This window comes from Myotis davidii, unplaced genomic scaffold (assembly GCF_000327345.1).
Source record: "Myotis davidii unplaced genomic scaffold, ASM32734v1 scaffold955, whole genome shotgun sequence".
NCBI lineage: Eukaryota > Metazoa > Chordata > Mammalia > Chiroptera > Vespertilionidae > Myotis > Myotis davidii.
The window spans coordinates 389,576-407,750 of NW_006287066.1; the positions used below are offsets into that span (position 1 = coordinate 389,576).

At 52.9% G+C, this 18,175-nt stretch overlaps 1 protein-coding gene across 1 annotated transcript in view; it reads left to right on the plus strand.

Annotated features, from left to right (window-relative positions):
- Nucleotides 1-18,175, plus strand: part of HCN4 (hyperpolarization activated cyclic nucleotide gated potassium channel 4) — a 49,735-nt gene that overhangs the window by 31,256 nt on the left and 304 nt on the right. The window contains exons 4-9 of the mRNA XM_015560785.1: nucleotides 9,368-9,529; nucleotides 12,427-12,645; nucleotides 15,974-16,120; nucleotides 16,224-16,464; nucleotides 16,727-16,891; nucleotides 16,982-18,171. Coding sequence (XP_015416271.1) covers nucleotides 9,368-9,529; nucleotides 12,427-12,645; nucleotides 15,974-16,120; nucleotides 16,224-16,464; nucleotides 16,727-16,891; nucleotides 16,982-18,171 — 2,124 coding nt within the window. The remainder of the gene's footprint in view (nucleotides 1-9,367; nucleotides 9,530-12,426; nucleotides 12,646-15,973; nucleotides 16,121-16,223; nucleotides 16,465-16,726; nucleotides 16,892-16,981; nucleotides 18,172-18,175) is intronic.

Genomic DNA, 18,175 nt, shown 5'->3' on the forward strand with positions numbered 1-18,175 from the left:
AAAGGTGAGAGGCACATCTATCGGCTGCCTCCCTGCATGTGCCCTGACTGGGAATGTCAGGGGCTGGGGATCGAACCTGCAACCCAGGCACGTGCCTTTGGGAATCAAACCCACAACCCTTCAGCGTGCAGGCCAACGCTCTAACCCGGAGAACACCAGCCAGGGCAGAGGTGTTGGAATTTTTATATCCCCTTACCTGCCAACCATTGGTTCAGAGACCTTCCCACCCTTAGTGCTAGCAGCAGGCAAAGTAGTTTCCAGCAGCCTGTCTCTAAAGCAAGAGTGGGCACCATCGGGCCCGTGGGCTGTATAGGGATCGCAAAATCTATTGATCTGGCCCTGCCAAGGCATTAGTGGTGAGTTAATTAAATGTTTGACTAATTAAATATAGCAGGCTACTTTTTTAAAGCAGGCTATTTTTTAAGTTGATAATTTTGTATGGCCTGGGAATGATGTTATAAATATCCAAATGGTCCTTGGCAGAAAAAATGGTTCCCCATCCCTGCTCTAGAGAGTAAAAGCACCAGGAGTCTAGAGTTGTGTATGCACAAAAATGTGTAAAGGATCCTTAGGCCTCAGGGTGGAGCACAGACTATAGAAACTAAATAATAAATCATAAGAAAAAATGGGTAAGCCAACACCATTCTGAACAAAATTGACTACTCTATGAGCTGAATGCAGTTGTCTGGGATGGAGGAAAGAGAGGGGACTACCAGCTGGGTTTGAAATAACAGATGACCTTGCCAGGTGCTTCGGTCTGTGTCTGCCACCACCCAAGTTGCATCTCTTGGCAGCAGCGGCAGGCAGGCCAGCCTGGAGGTACTGGGGTTGGGGAGAAGTGCTTTTTGGGACATCCCACTCCGGGGTCCTGAAGCTTCTGCAGACATGCGTTTCCTTCCTCAGCTCACTGCTGCTGTTGCTCTCCTGTTCTCCAGGACTCTGCTCGACTAGGATATTTCCCAGGTACAGGATATGAAGTTCCCAGGCACTGGACAGGAAGCAATTACCCAGCCAGGAGCACCCATGCTGATGGTTGGGCACTGGCAGATTGAAGTCAGAGGTGTCATGAGCACCTGTGCCACAGAAGTGCCTACACCAGTCTACCGGAATCACTTTATGCAGAAATTCTCTTTTGGTTTGAAAATTTGCATTCTTTCTACTGACAGAGAAGTGGCAGTGACTTGCCCATGGCCATGCAGCAGATACCTGGCAGAGCTAGATGAGAACCTACTTAGTGTTTTTGGTTCCCAGCAATATGCAGTCCTTGCCTGGTGCAGTGCAATGCTTGAGGGCTTTGGAACTAAAATGACACAGTGGAGGTGTCTCTGGCTCCATACTGCCTACCTGTGTGACCTTGGTGCCATCTTGCCTCTTTGATCCTCAGTCTCTTATCTGCAAAGTGGGTATAAGTACTATCTTCCTCTTTGGATTATTGTGAGGATTAAATGAAATGATGTTTGTAAAACTCTTTATGTGAAGCCTGGTGCCAAGAATCATTTAACAAAGGCTCTCACCCTGGCTGGTTAAGTCATTTGGTTGGAGCATCGTCCCATACACCAAAAAGGTTGTGGGTTTGATTCCTGATTAGGGCACATACTAGGTGGTAGGTTTAATCTTCAGTCCAGATGCCTGTGGCAGGCAGCCAATTGATGTTTCTCTCTCTCAAATCAATAAAAACATATCCTCACCTGAGGATTAACATAATAATAATAATAAAATAAAGGCTCTCCCCTACCAGTTATCTTAGTACTTCTCCAGGGCATTTCTTTTTCTCAAATACTTTTTATCCATTATTTCACTGGTTCTCAGCTGGTAGTCAAATAGGACAGTGTTTATTACCCTGATTTGTCAGGTGAGGAAATGGAGGATCAGAGGGTCAGCTGCCCCACTGGCAGGGTTGTTGACCTAGACCTCCTGACCAGGTTTATGTGGCTCCTGTTTTCTCAAGTGACCTGAAAGGAGGTTGACTTTGATTCTGTTGTTCCCTTTGTTAGGGACGGCTTTCCACTGGGATTAGGAAGGTAGGCAGCAGAGCAAGTTGAAGGGTGTGGGTGGAGGATTTCCAGGTGACAGGTTGGGTCTGAAATAGCTGGGGGACGTCTAGGTGCAGAGGTAGGTTGGCATGTGGGTCTGAGCTCAGGACTGAGAAGGGCCAGGGGCTATGTTGATGGTGTTGGGGTGGTAGGGCCACTCTGAGAGGCTGCAGAGGAAGGATGGAGTTGTAGTTGCTGGAACACCCTGAGAGGCTGGTCTTGGTTTCTGTCCCAAGTAGAAACACAGGACCATATTGGCTCACTCAGTCCCTGAGAAACTCCAACCTCTGTTTATCTTGGACTCACTGCTAGACCTTCATCGAATGCAGAGAAGTGGCTGCTCTTTCCTTCTCTGGCATCAGCTCATGACTCCAGGCCCCAGCCCCTGGTGGCTAGCCTAGTTCCCCCTAGGCCCAGGCCCTGGGGTTGTGGTATTTGGGGGAGGTGGCAGAGCTGCCCGTGGCTGGGCAGGGTGGGCCCTGAGACAGGAGATAAGTGCGTCTTCCACACTGTACATCCTAGGAGCTCAGAGCAGGGCTTCTGTCCCCATTGCCCCTTGGGCCTGACTGCCCTCTGGGTGATCCAGAACTAGTCCAGCAGGCTCTGGCCCTGGAGTTTCCCTAGGGTAGTCAGAGTTCCTAAAAGACCTCAGATTCGGGCTCTAAACTGGACATCATTACCCAGTCTTGTGGGCAGGAAGGAAGATCCCTGGAGACCAGATGGATGGCTCCCGACCCCTCCACACAGCACCCTTATTTTGCCTACCAGCTGGGGAGTAAATTGCTTTGTGTGGTTTCTGCCGGGCACACTGCCCAGCCAAGAACTACCACTAGACCCCTTGGATTGGATTGGGGTTTCCAAGCTAGCCCCAGGAACCCTATATCCAACCCTTAATGGCCTGCTCCAGCCCCTGGGTTTCTCTTAGTCTCAGCTTGGCTGGAAGCAGTAGTAGGGTGACCTTTGAGGCCCCTACTTTGCATGAGACCTGGGGAGGGAGGTATTTAATAGGGAAAACCCTGCCCTATCTCCTCCAACTCCCTATGTGAATCTCTTTCCTTCTTTGGACCTCAGTTTCCCAACTGTCAGTTATATTCTGATGTTCTGAAAGGCTGGGGCTTAGTTCCTAAGCCAGCCTCCCTTGGTGAGATCACCTTAGCTGATCTTGAGGACATTGTTATGACTTCAGGGGGGACCAGGGAGTGAGCCTCCCATGGTGAGGGAAAAGCTTGCCCGAGGCCCCCTGGTGAAGCTCCGGAGATGTTGGACTCCTGACCCCCAGCTTTAGTTGTCTCCCCTAGCCCAGCCCAGCCCCCCAGTCAGAGAGTTCCTGAGCATTAGTGGCAGGTGTTGGGAGTCAGGGTACGTGGAAGGTCTTGGCAGGTGTAGGCTGCCATCTCGGAGGATGACACCTCCTGCTTCCATCCCAGGCGATCTAGGTCAGCATCCTCCCTCCCAGCCAAGCCTCTTCCTCCCTCTGAGGTGTGAGCTTGTTATAGGCACCGAGGCTATTGTTAGAAACCCTGGTCTCTGCCCCTTTGAATGTTCATCTAAAGGGCCCAGGACCCCAGTAACCCATCCCAGAAGCCTCTTCCTTCCTTTGGCCACTTAGAGCAGTGGTAGGAGGGCTGGAGGCAGGAGGCCAGGCCCTGGTAGCTGTGTGACCCCCTAATGAGCTTCCTCTCCGTGTAGGCCTTGATTTCTCCATCTCTCTCAGAATCGAGGGTTTGGGATGACATGGAGGGGTGGTCCTGGCCCTCTCTATGGGCCCCGGAAGGGACTCAGCATGACACCACTGTGCCTGGGATATACTTGGAGCAGCCACTCCCTCAGGCCTAGCGTGCTGTCCTCTATGTGGCTGCTTGTTCCTGAGACACCAGGAGAAGTTTGTTCTTTCCTGCAGAGAAAACAAGCCCCAGGGAGGGAACTCACCCAGACCCTCAGAGGAGGCATGGTGGAAACTGCAGTTTTTGGTCTCTCCCCTGGACTGAGAAATCAACTCTCTGTTTTGAGGGCTGGGAAAGAGAGGGGAGGAAAGGAAACATGTGCTGAGTACCTCCTGTGTGCCAGCTGTGGGCATCGTCTCTCCTGACCCCAAGACAGCTCAGGAGCTGGCAGTTATTGACACAGATGAGGAAACTGAGGCTCAGAGCAGAGAAGGCATTTGCCCCAAGTGGAGTTGTCACTCTGCCTTTGTACTGTGGTCGAGACATTGCAGAGGGAGTGGGAGCGGAGCTTCCCCCAAGTGCCATCTGGGGCATAGACAGTGGGCTCCCCAGGCTGCTCACCCAGCAAGGTTTGCGGGGACCTAGAAATGAAGGTACTCAACCCCCATAGTCAGAACCAATATCATAAAAGGAGACTGTAATAAGTTATAAAGAGCAGGACAAATATTTGCACAGTGCAGCAGTCTTGCAGGTGGCCTGTGGCCCTCGCCCACAGTGTTTGGCAACCTCTCCCAGCAACAACCAGCCTTGCTCACAGCAACCACACCTGGGGCCTCACTATCTGGGGTACTCTCCTAGCCTGAATGGATGCCCCCCACCAACTCTTTGCAGGAACCTCAGACTTTTCCATGTTGGTGTCTTTGGCTGTGTAGTGTCTGATAGCTATCCACAGTACACCTCCCTGCCACCCAAATGCCCATCATCTCCCCTCCTAACCTCCCACCTCCCAGCATCTACATCCTCCTTCAGCCCAATACCAGGCACCACTCCAACATGCCCTCTGTTGGGTAAACTAGTCTGTGACTTCCGGCAGAAAAGGGCACCTTCTTTCTTCCAGCAAAGGCAAAGGCAGATTCCTTGTGAGCTGTACCTCCACAGAGCAGGGCCTTTTTAAATGTCACTGTCTACACTGTGACGGCCCTGATCCCCATCATCCCATCATCACCTTCACACTGAGCGCTTCTCAGTTCCTGAGACCCTACCACGTGCTTTACCATATTCATTGCTGAGATCACAATAAAGGCAAAATTAGACAAGGACCTGATCTTGGAAGATAATTAGTTACAAAGAAAAGAAAAACATAGGTAATACAAAAAGAAAAGAAGACATTGCATAAAAACCTGCCAACCTTGAGACACAGAGTATTAAGAGTGGTTCACAGAAAAAAAACCCACAAAAATAAACAACAGTTACTGTGGGCAGTAGCCATCTGAGACACTTACTAAAAGTGATCCAAGACTTCCTTTAGCTTCTTTAGCTCTTATCCAATTCAGACTCTTCTAGAAAAATATCACAGAGTCAGGGGTCTTAACTAAATATCACAGTGTGGAGTGGGTCTTTCTCACAGTTCTGGAAGCTGGAAGGATGAGATCAGGGTGCCAGCATGGTTGGGTTCTGGTGAGAGCCTGCTTTTGGTTTGTAGATCATCTCTGTCATGTATCCTCCTTGAGGGCACTAATCCCATTCATGGGGGCTCCAATCTCATGGTCAAATCACCTCTCAAAGGCCCCACATCCTAATACTATCAGATTGGGGACTAGGGCTTCATCATAAAAATTATGGGGTGACAAACATTTAGTCCAGCTCGGAAATGAAAAAAATCTAATCTAATAAAAGAGAAACATGCAAATTGACCGTACCTTTGCCACGCCCCAAGCCATGCCCACCAGCCAATCAGAGCGACTATATGCAAATTAACCCAACCAAGATGGTGGCCAGCGGCCATGGAGCTGGAGCAAGCAGGAGGCTTGGTTGCTCTGGCAATAGAAGAAGCCAAGCTTCCCACCTGCCCTGTCTGGCTATGGCCTCTGCTAAAGGCAACAAAGTTTCAATTATAGAAGCTAAAAAAATAATCCCAGATACCTGCTTCCAGCTAGCCTCCACTGGGGGCTAGTGTGGTTGGGGGCCGTGGCCAGACTGCAGACAGCCATCAGCTCCTCACCCAGGCTGGCCAGGCACCCCAGCGAGGACCCCCACCCTGAAGGGGCTGTGGCCAACCTGCAAATAGCCATCAGCCCCTCACTCAGGCTTGATCCGGGACCCCCTTCAGGGCAAACCAGCCAGTCCCCACCCATGCACCAGGCATATAATAAAAGGGTAATATGCAAAATGACCCTAACAGCAGAATGACTGGGAATGACTGGTCACTATGACACACACTGACCACCAGGGGGCAGACACTCAATGCAGGAGATGCCCCCTGGTGGTCATTGTGCCCCCACAGGGGGAGCTCTGATCAACCTCAAGCCAGGCTGACGGCTGCCAGTACAGCAGTGATGGCAGGAGCCTCTCCCGCCTCCTCAGCAGCGCTAAGGATGTCCGACTGCAGCTTAGGTCTGCTCCCCACTGGCAAATGGACATCCCCTGAGGGCTCCTGGGCTGCCAGAGGGATGTCTGACTGCCAGCTTAGGCCCGATGCCCAAGGGAGTGGGCCTAAGCCAGCAGGTGGACATCCCCTAAGGGGTCCCAGACTGCGAGAGGGCACAGGCTAGGCTGAGGGACCCCCCACCCCCGAGTGCACAAATTTTTGTACACCGGGCCTCTAGTCAATAGTAATGATCCTACCTATGTATGTGTCCAGGGTACAGAGCACTTTCTTAGCCACATCAATTTCTCCAGCAACCCTGAGAAGTGGTGGGCAGATAGCTAGCTTCTCTTAGTTGAGGGGAAGCTGAAGTGTGGTAGGAAATGAGGGCAGGTGCTGGTCATCTCTGAGGCTGGATGATCCCATGTCACTGGCCCTCCTCATGGTTGGTCCCATGTCACTTGAGGGAGCTGATGACATTCTGGTCAACCAAGAATTTGAAAGGCTAACGACTTGCCCAAGGTCATAGAACTATTGTGTTCATCTGAGTGCTAAAGAGGCGGAAGTGGAGACTTCCCACAGAGCCAGAGCTTGGTGCTAGTACTCAGGAACTGCTGTGAGATTGAGATGAGAGGCAGAGGGAGCCTCTGGGGTTTAGGATCCAAGCCTGGGGCATGGCCAGCAGCAGAGGGTTGGCCAGAGACACCAGTGTCTTACTTGGGTATATTCTGCATCCCAGACACAGGCAGGCCCCAGTCCCTACTGAGCCCTGGTGGCCATCCCAAACTGTCCTGTCTGGTCTCTAGTGTCCACCACCCCTTACACTGAGATGTGTCAGCTTAGCCAGGACCGGGCCCACTGACAATGTTGGGGCTAGTTCCTGTGCCCCAGTGGGGCTAGGCTGCAGGGCACAGAGCACTGGATTGATTGGGGCCAGATGCCGAGGAGTCCTACCTGGCCCTGGATCCAGCTTGCTGTAAATCTGGCCACATAACCCAGTCACTTTGGGTTTAAATTGTTTTATTTGCAAAATAACCACCTTTTTTTTGTCACCGGGCCAATATAACAATCTGCAGGCAGCGCTAGTTCAGATTTGCCTCTGCTGCCACTGCCACTATAACCGTGAGCAAGTCCTTTGCTTCTCTGAGCCTTGATGTAAAATGTAGTAAATCAACAATATGTTCAGCAAAGTTTGTTGTGAGTTTAAGTGAGATGATGACTGTGATGTTATTGTCCCTTTGTCACTGGGGCGTGGAGGGTGATGGGACAAGTTGGAGGTTCCATTCTCCATGAACCTTTCCAAGATCCATTTCATCCTGAAGACTTCACAGCGTATCTGCATCCAGAGTCCTGCTACTAATGGGGCCACAGAAGGGTGTGCCCTTTGGTTGTTCAAAACCTAGACCCCAGGTTAAACCCACATTTCAGAAGGAGAAACTGAGGTCACTAGTATCAGAATATCCTGCCACCAGCTACAAGGCTACAGTTAGAAGATCACTAGACACGGGTAGAAATATCTAGGGTTGCCCTAACCGGTTTGGCTCAGTGGATAGAGCGTTGGCCTGAGGACTGAAGGGTCCCAGGTTTGATTCTGGTCAAGGGCATGTACCTTGGTTGTGGGCACATCCCCAGTAGGGGCTGTGCAGGAGGCAGCTGATCGATGTTTCTCTCTCATTGATATTTCTAACTATCCCTCTCACTTCCTCTCTGTAAAAAAATCAATAAAATATATATTTAAAAAAAGAAATATCTAGGGTTTGTTTCTTTGAGCCTCAGTTTCCCTATCTTGAAATGGGCTAAACTAGTTCTTAAATTTATAGGCATTTGAAAAGTCAGTAATTTTGTCTCAAAGTCCCTCTCTAGGAAGGTTGCTCTGCCTGAGAATAGTATGGAGGGACCAGAACTAAGAGTGAGGTCATACTCCAAAGTCTGTAAGGCTAGAGGCAAGGCAGAACTTCTAGAGAACTCCCTCTAGACTTTCTGTCCATCTCTCCATCCCCTCACTGGTACTTCATGCTGAAACTGGACCAAGACGCAGCACTGGGAGGAGGGAGGTGGGTTGTGGATCCTGGGATGTGCCCACCCGTGGCCCTGCCCAGCCATAGTTCAACCTCTCCTTTGGAGTCACAGGGGTAGAGATGGACAGGTGGCAGAGGCTGGGGTTGAGAGTGCTGTACTTTATTTACCTGTATAGGAGAGCGTTACTACTAATAACTATTAACTAATCTCGAAGATTAGTTATTAATAATGGTTCTCAATTTATTGAACACCTCTACACCTAATACTAAGCATTTTATATGTATAATTTAATTCTTTAGACAACCCACACAGTTAAGAATTTTTATCGCCATTTTCTAGATGAGGAAACATGATCAAAAGGTTCAGAGATTTTCTGAGGGTTGCACAGCTGGAAATTGGGTAGGAAGAGGGCCTGGGATCAAAGTCTGTGTGAACTTGGAGCCTGTGTATCCCAGCTGTTTCCTGGCCAGTTCCATGGCTGCCTTAGGCAGAACCCACTGGCCCTGGGGGAGTCCTAAGAGTCTGGTGACTGATTTAGGGAAATACCATGCCCCTGTCCTGACTACAGGCTGTGGTCCCCTGAGGAGCATCAGGCTGGCTGGCTCTTCTCCCTGTTGTTTCATGGCCCAGACAAGCTGATAAAGTGATTTCTCTACCCACTTCAGGGCTATATGGGGCTCCAGGTGCCCCCCTTCTCTCCAGGTCTGGGAACCCCAGACACCCTTTCTTCTCCTCCCAGGCTGTTTGGTTTGACCTATAGGCAAATCCCCAGGGTAGGAGAAGCCGCTTTGAAAGGTGAGAGACCCTGGTTGGCTGGACTTCCCATGGGAGCCCCCCCCCACACACACACACACTTTCACAGATCCCTCGGGGGCCCTGCAGCCTACAATCTGCTTCTTTCAGGGCCTGGCCTGACACCTTTCCACTCTAGCCATAGCCTGACCTGAATTGAACTGGGCACCCTACCATGTGTGTGCAGAGCAGGGCCACTCAAGGCTGCAGGATCTGACTGGGTGGGGTGTTCCTCTCTTCTGGTCACTCACCTGGTCACTTACCTCTGCGGACAGATCTTCCACATGACCTACGACCTGGCCAGCGCCGTGGTGCGCATCGTGAACCTCATCGGCATGATGCTCCTGCTGTGCCACTGGGATGGCTGCCTGCAGTTCCTGGTCCCCATGCTGCAGGACTTCCCTGACGACTGCTGGGTATCCATCAACAACATGGTGGTGAGCACCCAGCCGGGCCCTGGTCAGGACAGAGGGGGCTGATGAGGCACTGACGGGCAGAGCAGGTTCACAACTTGAAACTCCTGAGTTCCAACATGTAAGACCCTGAGGTGCCAGCCTAGCACCCACAGCACATGGCTTTACCCAGTACAGGTCTGTCCCAGAGCTACTGGCCGCACGCTGCTTCCTTTGCCTTCTCACAGCCTCACTGCAGCTGGGAACCTGGCCATTCGGAGCTGATTTCACCCAGGGAGACTAAGACCTGGGCTCCTCAGATCCTGTTGGGTGTGGTGGAGCTGGGCTGGTGGCTCCTGCCCTCCTGCCTTTCTGCCAGAGGCAGACCTGTTACCAATTGGGGTTACCGACTGGGACCTCAGTTCTTTTCGTTGACACAGAAAAGATTTTAAGGTGGACGAAAATGAAAGTAAAGCAAAATGGGGTTTATTGAAGATACATTCTAAACTAGGAGTGGGTCACTGGAGAGAGAGAGAGAGAGAAAGGGAGATGGGTAGAATGGCTGGGCTGCACTGGGAAGTCAGAATAGGGGGGCTTGGAGACAGGTTTAGGGGTTAGCCCAGGATGAGCTGCAGCTGCCCATTCCTCCCCTGGTTGCAAGCCTCGTGGGGTCCTTTAGAGGTTGGGAGACATGTGCCTGTGGGGGAAGGGAAGGAGAGAGGGAATGGCATGGGCCTGCTCCTTGAAGGTAGAGCACAAGCGCAAGAGATAATGGCCCCCAACTCCTGGGTTTAAAAGACGGATTTTCTGGATGGAGACTTTCACTTGCATTCAGACATGATTGGCAGAAACTGCCTTTTTTCTGGGCATGCCCTTACCCATAATACATACAGAAAAACCCATGGGGGCAAGGTCAAAACCGAAATACAAATTTCATTATAATTAATCCAGGACCCTAGTGAGGTTGTATTGTCCTGTCGTTTTCTCTGAGCATGTGCCAAGAACCAGCTGGCTCCAAATCTGCCTGGGTGGTCTGCTGGCTTCTGGGCCGCCCATAGAGAGGCTGCCTGAAGGCAATGCTGGTCTGGCTCCTGATCAGGACCCTAGAGCAGGCCCCACCCCAGCCACTCAAGTCTAACTTCCTACTTCGTGGATCCACCTTTAAAAGCCACGCCCAAGCAAAGAGAACCCTGTGAGGGACACTGTTGGTAGCAGGCATAGACTCCCAGATTACACACTGGCTATTTTCTGCTCCAGCTTCAGAACTGGACTGTCCCCCTATTCCTGTCATTCCCTCATCCCCACCCCACGTACACACATACATCCCGATCATAGGTGGTGTCCTGAGTGGGGAGGACAGACCAGATTGAGCCTGATCCCTTCCAAACCTGTGGGTGGTTGAGAGAAGTTGAAATTGAGGCTAGGGAAGCCATGGGGCAGAGTCCCCATCCCGCCATGGACAGGGTGGGCTCCAGGAGGGATGGAGGGTCCCCTGGACCTGTGAGCCTCTTTCTGTGTCCGGGAACCCCATGCTTACAGGTCCGGGGGACCTGTCGTTTTGGTTTGGTCTATAGGCAGATCCCCAGGCCCCCTGAGTGGAGAAGCTGGCTTTGAAAGAGGTGAAAGAGACCCAGAGCATCTTTCAGTATCAAATAGGCCTTTAGAAAACAGCCTTTTGATGAGCTAGGTGTAAATAAATCACTATATGGATTGAATTTCTGAGTTCCTAGGGGCTGAACAATAAGGCTGGAATTTCTGACTGAAGGCAGATGGGGGTCCCTCCTGTTCCCCCAGTGCCCAGGCCCCACTCCACTCCTGGAGATCAATCCTCCCCCCGACCCCCCGCCTTCCCAGACCTCCCATCCAGGTTTGGACTGAGCACCATACCAGCTCAGCTCTGTCCAGTATGGTCTCAGTGACCTTGAACATGGTGTACAGCTCCTATGCCTGCCTTCAGGTGCTGAGAACAGCCTGGTGACCCTGGAAGTGCTTGAGGCTCCGCCAGGGGTTCTGTGGGTCATGCAGTAGGGTGGGTTCCACATCATTGCCAACATATTCATTGTGTGAGCAGAGAGGCACTGGGGAGGTGGCCGGCACTGGGGTTCATCTGGGGCCCCCTCATCTGGGACAGTTTCCTCCATGTGAGGGTGACAAGTCCACACATGCACGAAGTTCAGGAGATGGCTCTTCTGAGCCCAGTGTTCCCACACTGAGGCTTCCTTGAGACACCAACTAGCTTTGGAGACAAAAATAGCCAGTTGCCTCCCTCCTTCTCTCCCTCCTCCCACCCCAAGCATTGTCTGTTCCAGGTAATCCACCTTTTGTGGGGGGAGGATAACTGGTGGCCACAGTCCTGGGCAGATGCAGGCAGGGTTCATGCAGGAAGAGAGTCAGCTCAGCAGCACTTTAGATTTTGCTCACCCAAAATGAGGACAGTGTTTTTGGCTCAATCTGAGAGTCTGTCGCCCTAGGGGAAGCATATCTGCTTTTATAATTGAGGTCAGTGGGGAAATGGGCTTTACTTGGCAGTAGTTTGGGGTAAGGGGATGGAGCTATTTTAGTAAGCAGAGGACAGCAGGGTGGCTCAGCCTGGAGTCTTTTGCTGCCCAAGAGGCCCAGCTGCTCTGTGGGGACTGAGAGTCAGATGGGGGCTACACCGCTCCTGTCCATTTGCTGGGCTTCCCATCTAGTCCTGGTCCCCCACTGCAGGAGAAAGGCCTAAGTGGGAGTTCACTCAGTCACATAGGTTACCATTGTGATTCTCCCTGCCCTTCTCCAAGGCTTTCAGCCACTGGCAAGGTGGGAGCCCTGGGCTCCGCAGCTGGAAAAGAGTTGAGGGATGGGAGGTGGTGGGGACTTTTCTAGGTGCTGGTGAGGCCTGCTCTCTCAGTGGTGTGAGCCTTCACTACCACTCCACCCTGTGTCTGTGTACCTATCTACAGAACAGCTCCTGGGGAAAGCAGTATTCCTATGCCCTGTTCAAGGCCATGAGCCACATGCTGTGCATCGGATATGGACGGCAGGCGCCTGTGGGCATGTCCGACGTGTGGCTCACCATGCTCAGCATGATTGTGGGTGCCACCTGCTACGCCATGTTCATCGGCCACGCCACTGCCCTCATCCAGTCCCTGGACTCCTCCCGACGCCAATACCAGGAGAAGGTAGGGCAGAAAGCTGGGTCCAGTTTGGGCTATCTCAGGGCAGCCAGCTGGTCCGTAGGCAGCACAGGCTCCAGCCAGTGGGTCCCCACCAGATCCCCAGTGGGTGCCCAGCCTGCCACCATCATCTGGCTTCAGCTGCTGTCTTTTCTGTTGCAGTCTCTTTTTCTTTCTTTTTTATATTTTTCTAAAATATACAGAAATTCCGCATTGTTTACGGGCACTGAATCCGTATCTCAGACCAGTGACTGTGAGTGTGCAGTGCCCTCTGTGTGGCTAACACCTTTTGGATCCACATCTTGTGCAGAGCCCTGAGCATTCATTCCACGTGACAGTTATCACTGCCCCTGGGTTTACACTTGATTACTGTGACTACACACTCTCGGTTTTCCTCCTCCTCACAGGCCAGTCCTCCTTGTTCTCCTTGGCTGCTTGTCTTTTCAGTCTTTATACATTGTGTCCCTGGTGGTTTGGGCTCAATTCTCTGCTTTTCTGTCTCTCCTGTCTTCCTGAGTGCTACTGGTTTACCAATCCACCCCCATGCTCCATGTCTGTCTCTATGCAGCAGGCTCCAAATGATATAATCAGTCCCCACCTCTTTCCTCACCCTGCACTGTCTACTTGATGCCTCTACGGACACCTCCACCTCATCGCATCTAAAATGAGAGCAGTCTCCCTTGCCTTCTCTGCTCCAAAACTCTACTCTTGTCCATCCTGTTAATGGACATAGTAGCACAGATGCCCAGGCCAGAAATTAGGAGCCATCCTTGGTGTCTCTTAGTCATTAATGCCTCCCTTCATTCCCATCATCCAGCTGGCGTCTGCCTGGATCACGCAGCAGCTTCCTAAGCAAGTGGCTGTCCTGGAGTAAAAGGCTGCCTGGCTTCTAAGCCCAGCTTCCCCATTGACATGCTCTCCATTGAACATGGGCATGTAGCATCACATCTCTAGGTCCCATTTGCTTGTCTGTAAAATGGGGACAATACCAAGGGTTATGTCATGGCATTTGTGAAGAGTGAGCCTACAGAGTAAGCCATTCAATATTTATTAGCCAAGTGGGCTCCCCTCTGTCCCTTCTACTTTTCTCTCCAGATGGCAGATGGCATTGGCATTTAAAACATAAATCTGCTCATATCACTGCTTAGAGCTTTCTGTTACTCCAAGATGCAGAGTGTGTTTTCTCAGCCTGGCATGTAAGCGCTCCCCGCCTTCTCACGCTCAGAACACGCCATGGGCTCCATAGCCCTCTATGTGGCAGCCTTGCCAGCCTCCCTGCATGTGCCTCCCTGCCTCGGGGCCTGGCACAGACTCAAACTGGAACTCTCCTCTCTCTTTTCACCTGACCCTTTCTCCACATCTCAGCCTAAATGTCACCTGCTTGGTGAAGCCTTCCATGCCCCAGTCAGCTTCCACCCATCATGTGACCCAGTGACATCCTCAAATTCTCCTTCATTACACTTTGCACTTCTGTCATTATTTAATTAATTATATGTAGCCAATTGTTCAATATCCATCTTCCCTATCCAGGCCATGGCTCCATGAGGGTAGGCCAGTCCCCATGGATCCCCAGTGTCGAGCACATAGTAGGGCTCAGTATGTATTTATGAACTGCCTGCTTGTCTGCCTCAGGTGCTGTCCCCTGATGGGGTGACTAAGAGATGGCAGCCCAGGTCCCATGCATGACACAAAGAGGAAAGCCCGAGAGAGCCTGAAGAACCAGAGCAGGGTGGGAAGGTCATTTTGGGAAGGCAGAGGAAGGAGGAAGTAGAAGAGAATGCTAGGCCAGTGATCATGATGAACATGAGCAAAGGTGTGTAGATGGGTGGTAAAGAAATCAACCTGATTAGAACAAAAGGTTCTGGGTTAGGAGTGAGGAGGCAAGAGAGGGGGAGGAGAGTGGAATCAGGTTATCAAGGCTAGTGCTTCAAGGACCAGGTGAGAGGTCAGTGTAGCCCAGCATCAGGGCCCAGCCTGTGAGCAAGGTTGGGGCCCAGCCTATGAGCAGGGTCGGGGCCCAGCATGTGAGCAGGGTTGAGGCTCAGTGTGTGAGCAGAATAGAGGCTCAGTTTGGGACCACCATTAGGGATAGTTTAAAAAAAAGCACCAGGGTCTACTGTCCAGCAGAATCAAGCTGTTTGTGGCTTTTCATTTGAGAGTTGCCTTTATTTCATCCTTTAGCTAATAGCACTTTAATGTATAATTCACCCATAAATCTCTCTTAAACATATTACCTCCCCCTCTGTCCTCACTACTCTCTCTCACCTGGACCACTTTAACAACCTTCTAACTTTTATCCTGCCTCTAGACCCTGCCTCCCACCCCAATTGCTTCTCTATGTAAGGGGAATTCTAAAAAAAATACAGCTCTTTTCTGGCTGCCCCTATCCCCATAGCCAGCCAGAAAGTCACTGTTCCTATAGCTGGGTACAACTTAGAGCAGACAGAGGCCAGGTTGGCTGGAAGAATGTTAAGAAAGGTCATCTCCCAGCCCCCAGGTGCCCGTCAGCATCTCTGCAGCAGCACTATGTCCCGACCTCTTTGGAGAACTGATATATGAGAGCAGTCTGCCTATTATGACTATTCCTTGGGTACAGGGACTTCCCTTGCATTCCATTGTGGGAAAAATCTGTTCTTGCCCAATCAGTGCCTCTGGTCCCTAGCTATGCTCCTGAGGATCCCCACTTCCCACCCGCAATCCAGGTGGGTTGGAGCAGCCCCACAGGATGCGCAGGTTCAACAGTCTCTATCCCAAACACGTTTAAGGTCCCTGCTGTACCAGGCCCCTCCCCTGGGCTGTAGTTGCTCTTCAACAAAGTGACTTAGTCTCAGGCCCGGCCACGTTGGGCCACATGACGTGCCACATGTGGGCTGGCTTCAGTCTTCAGCCCTTGTGACCCATTGCAGCCCAGTCCTGCTGATGCTCCCACTGGTGGGAAAGAGCTCCTTCCCGATCAGTGAGGCCTCTCTGGTCCACAGTGTAACACAGGGACCAATATTTAGAGGAAAGTTCATTGACTTCCTGGTCAGTTGTAACTGGGCTTTGGACAGTCCTTGTCCCTGGCCATCTCCATAGTGTTGAACACGTTGAAGACCGGTCACTGGGATGGAGCTCCTCCTCCACCCCAGCTGCTGGCAGTCAGGGCCATTGTTTGGGGCACAGTGTGACCACCCACACCGAGGACCTCAAGCTTAAGGAGCCAAGGTCATCCAACTGCGCCAACAGCATCAGTGCAACTCTGGCCAGCAGCAGGCCTAGGTCAGGTGGTGCCAGCCAGGGCAGTGGGGCTGGCCGGCCAAGAGGTGACAGCCTCTCTCTCTGTCCCTGGACTTAGTACAAGCAGGTGGAGCAGTACATGTCCTTCCACAAGCTCCCGCCCGACACTCGGCAGCGCATCCATGACTACTACGAGCACCGCTACCAGGGCAAGATGTTCGACGAGGAGAGCATCCTGGGCGAGCTCAGCGAGCCGCTGCGGGAGGTGAGCTGGGTGGCGGCGAGGCAGAAAAGGGATCCATGCCTTTCTGCCTGGTGACTCTGCTCATCTCCTCCCTCTTTTCCAATCCACTCTTTCTGGGGAGCAGGAGATCATCAACTTTAACTGCCGGAAGCTGGTGGCCTCCATGCCACTGTTCGCCAACGCAGACCCCAACTTCGTGACATCCATGCTGACTAAGCTGCGCTTCGAGGTCTTCCAGCCAGGTGACTACATCATCCGAGAAGGCACCATTGGCAAGAAGATGTACTTTATCCAGCACGGCGTGGTCAGCGTGCTCACCAAGGGCAACAAGGAGACCAAGCTGGCAGATGGCTCCTACTTTGGAGGTGAGTGGCCAGGAGACCCTGGGGAGACAGGGGAATGGGCTGGAGAGACCGAGAAAAACATTTCAGGCCCTTCATGGCCACTGCCTGGAGGTAGGTGTCTGTGAGCCCAGCATAGGGGGATAGTCCCAGAGATGGAAAACGTGGCCTGGAGTGGGGGACTTATGAGTGTATCTGTCAAGCATCTGTACTAGGTAGTGGGGACCCAGGTCAGGGTTTAGGGGAGGCCCTTAGGAGGCCACCCTGACTTCTGCTGTCCCAGCAGAGATCTGCCTGCTGACACGGGGCAGGCGCACAGCCAGCGTGCGGGCCGACACCTACTGCCGCCTGTACTCACTGAGTGTGGACAACTTCAATGAGGTGCTGGAGGAGTACCCCATGATGCGGCGGGCCTTCGAGACCGTGGCGCTGGACCGCCTGGACCGCATTGGTGAGGGGACTGGGCAAGAGGGTGGAAGGGAGGTGGACCGGGCTCCCCCCCTCCTCTGCGCTGAGCCCCTGCTCTCCTTCTGTGGCCCAGGCAAGAAGAACTCCATCCTCCTCCACAAAGTCCAGCATGACCTCAACTCAGGTGTCTTCAACTACCAGGAGAATGAGATCATCCAGCAGATTGTGCAGCACGACCGCGAGATGGCTCACTGTGCGCATCGTGTCCAGGCTGCCACCTCTGCCACCCCGACCGCCACGCCTGTCATCTGGACCCCGCTGATCCAGGCACCGCTGCAAGCTGCTGCCGCCACCACTTCTGTGGCCATAGCCCTCACCCACCACCCACGGCTGCCTGCTGCCATCTTCCGCCCTCCCCCAGGCCCCAAGCTCAGCAGCCTCGGGCCCGGGCAGACACCCAGGCATCTGAAGCGGCTGCAGTCTCTCATCCCTTCTGCACTGGGCTCTGCCTCACCCACCAGCAGCCCATCCCAGTTGGATACACCATCTTCCTCCTCCTTCCACATCCAACAGTTGGCTGGATTCTCCGCCCCTGCCGGACTGAGTCCTCTCCTGTCTTCGTCCAGCTCTTCACCACTTCCTGGGGTCTGTGGCTCTTCTCCTGCTCCCACACTATCCGCCAACACAGCTTCCACCACCGTGGCCGGATTTGGCCTCTTCCACAAAGCACTGGGCGGCTCCCTGTCCTCATCTGACTCACCCCTGCTCACCCCGCTACAGCCAGGCACCCACTCCCCACAGGCTAACCAGCCACTACCTTCACTACCAGGGTCCCAGGGCAGCCTGGGACTCCTGGAACATTTCCTGCCACCCCCACCTTCATCTAGGTCCCCATCCTCTAGTCCAGGGCAGCTTGGCCAGCCTCCTGGGGAGTTGTCCCCAGGTCTGGCTGCTGGCCCACCAACTACACCAGAGACACCTCCACAGCAGCCTGAGCAGCCATCCATGGCAGGGGCCTCTGGAAAGGCTTCTCCTATAGCCTTTACCCCCCGAAGAGGTCTCAGCCCCCCTGGCCACAGCCCAGGCCCCGCAAGAACTTTTCCAAATGCTCCACCCCGGGCCTCTGGCTCCCATGGTTCCTTGCTCCTGCCACCTGTATCCAGCCCCCCACCGCTCCAGGTTCCCCAGCGCTGGGGCACACCACCTCTCACCCCAGGCCGCCTCACCCAGGACCTCAAGCTCATCTCAGCCTCTCAGCCGGCCCTACCCCAGGATGGGGCACAGACCCTCCACAGAGCCTCCCCACACTCTTCTGGGGAGTCTGTGG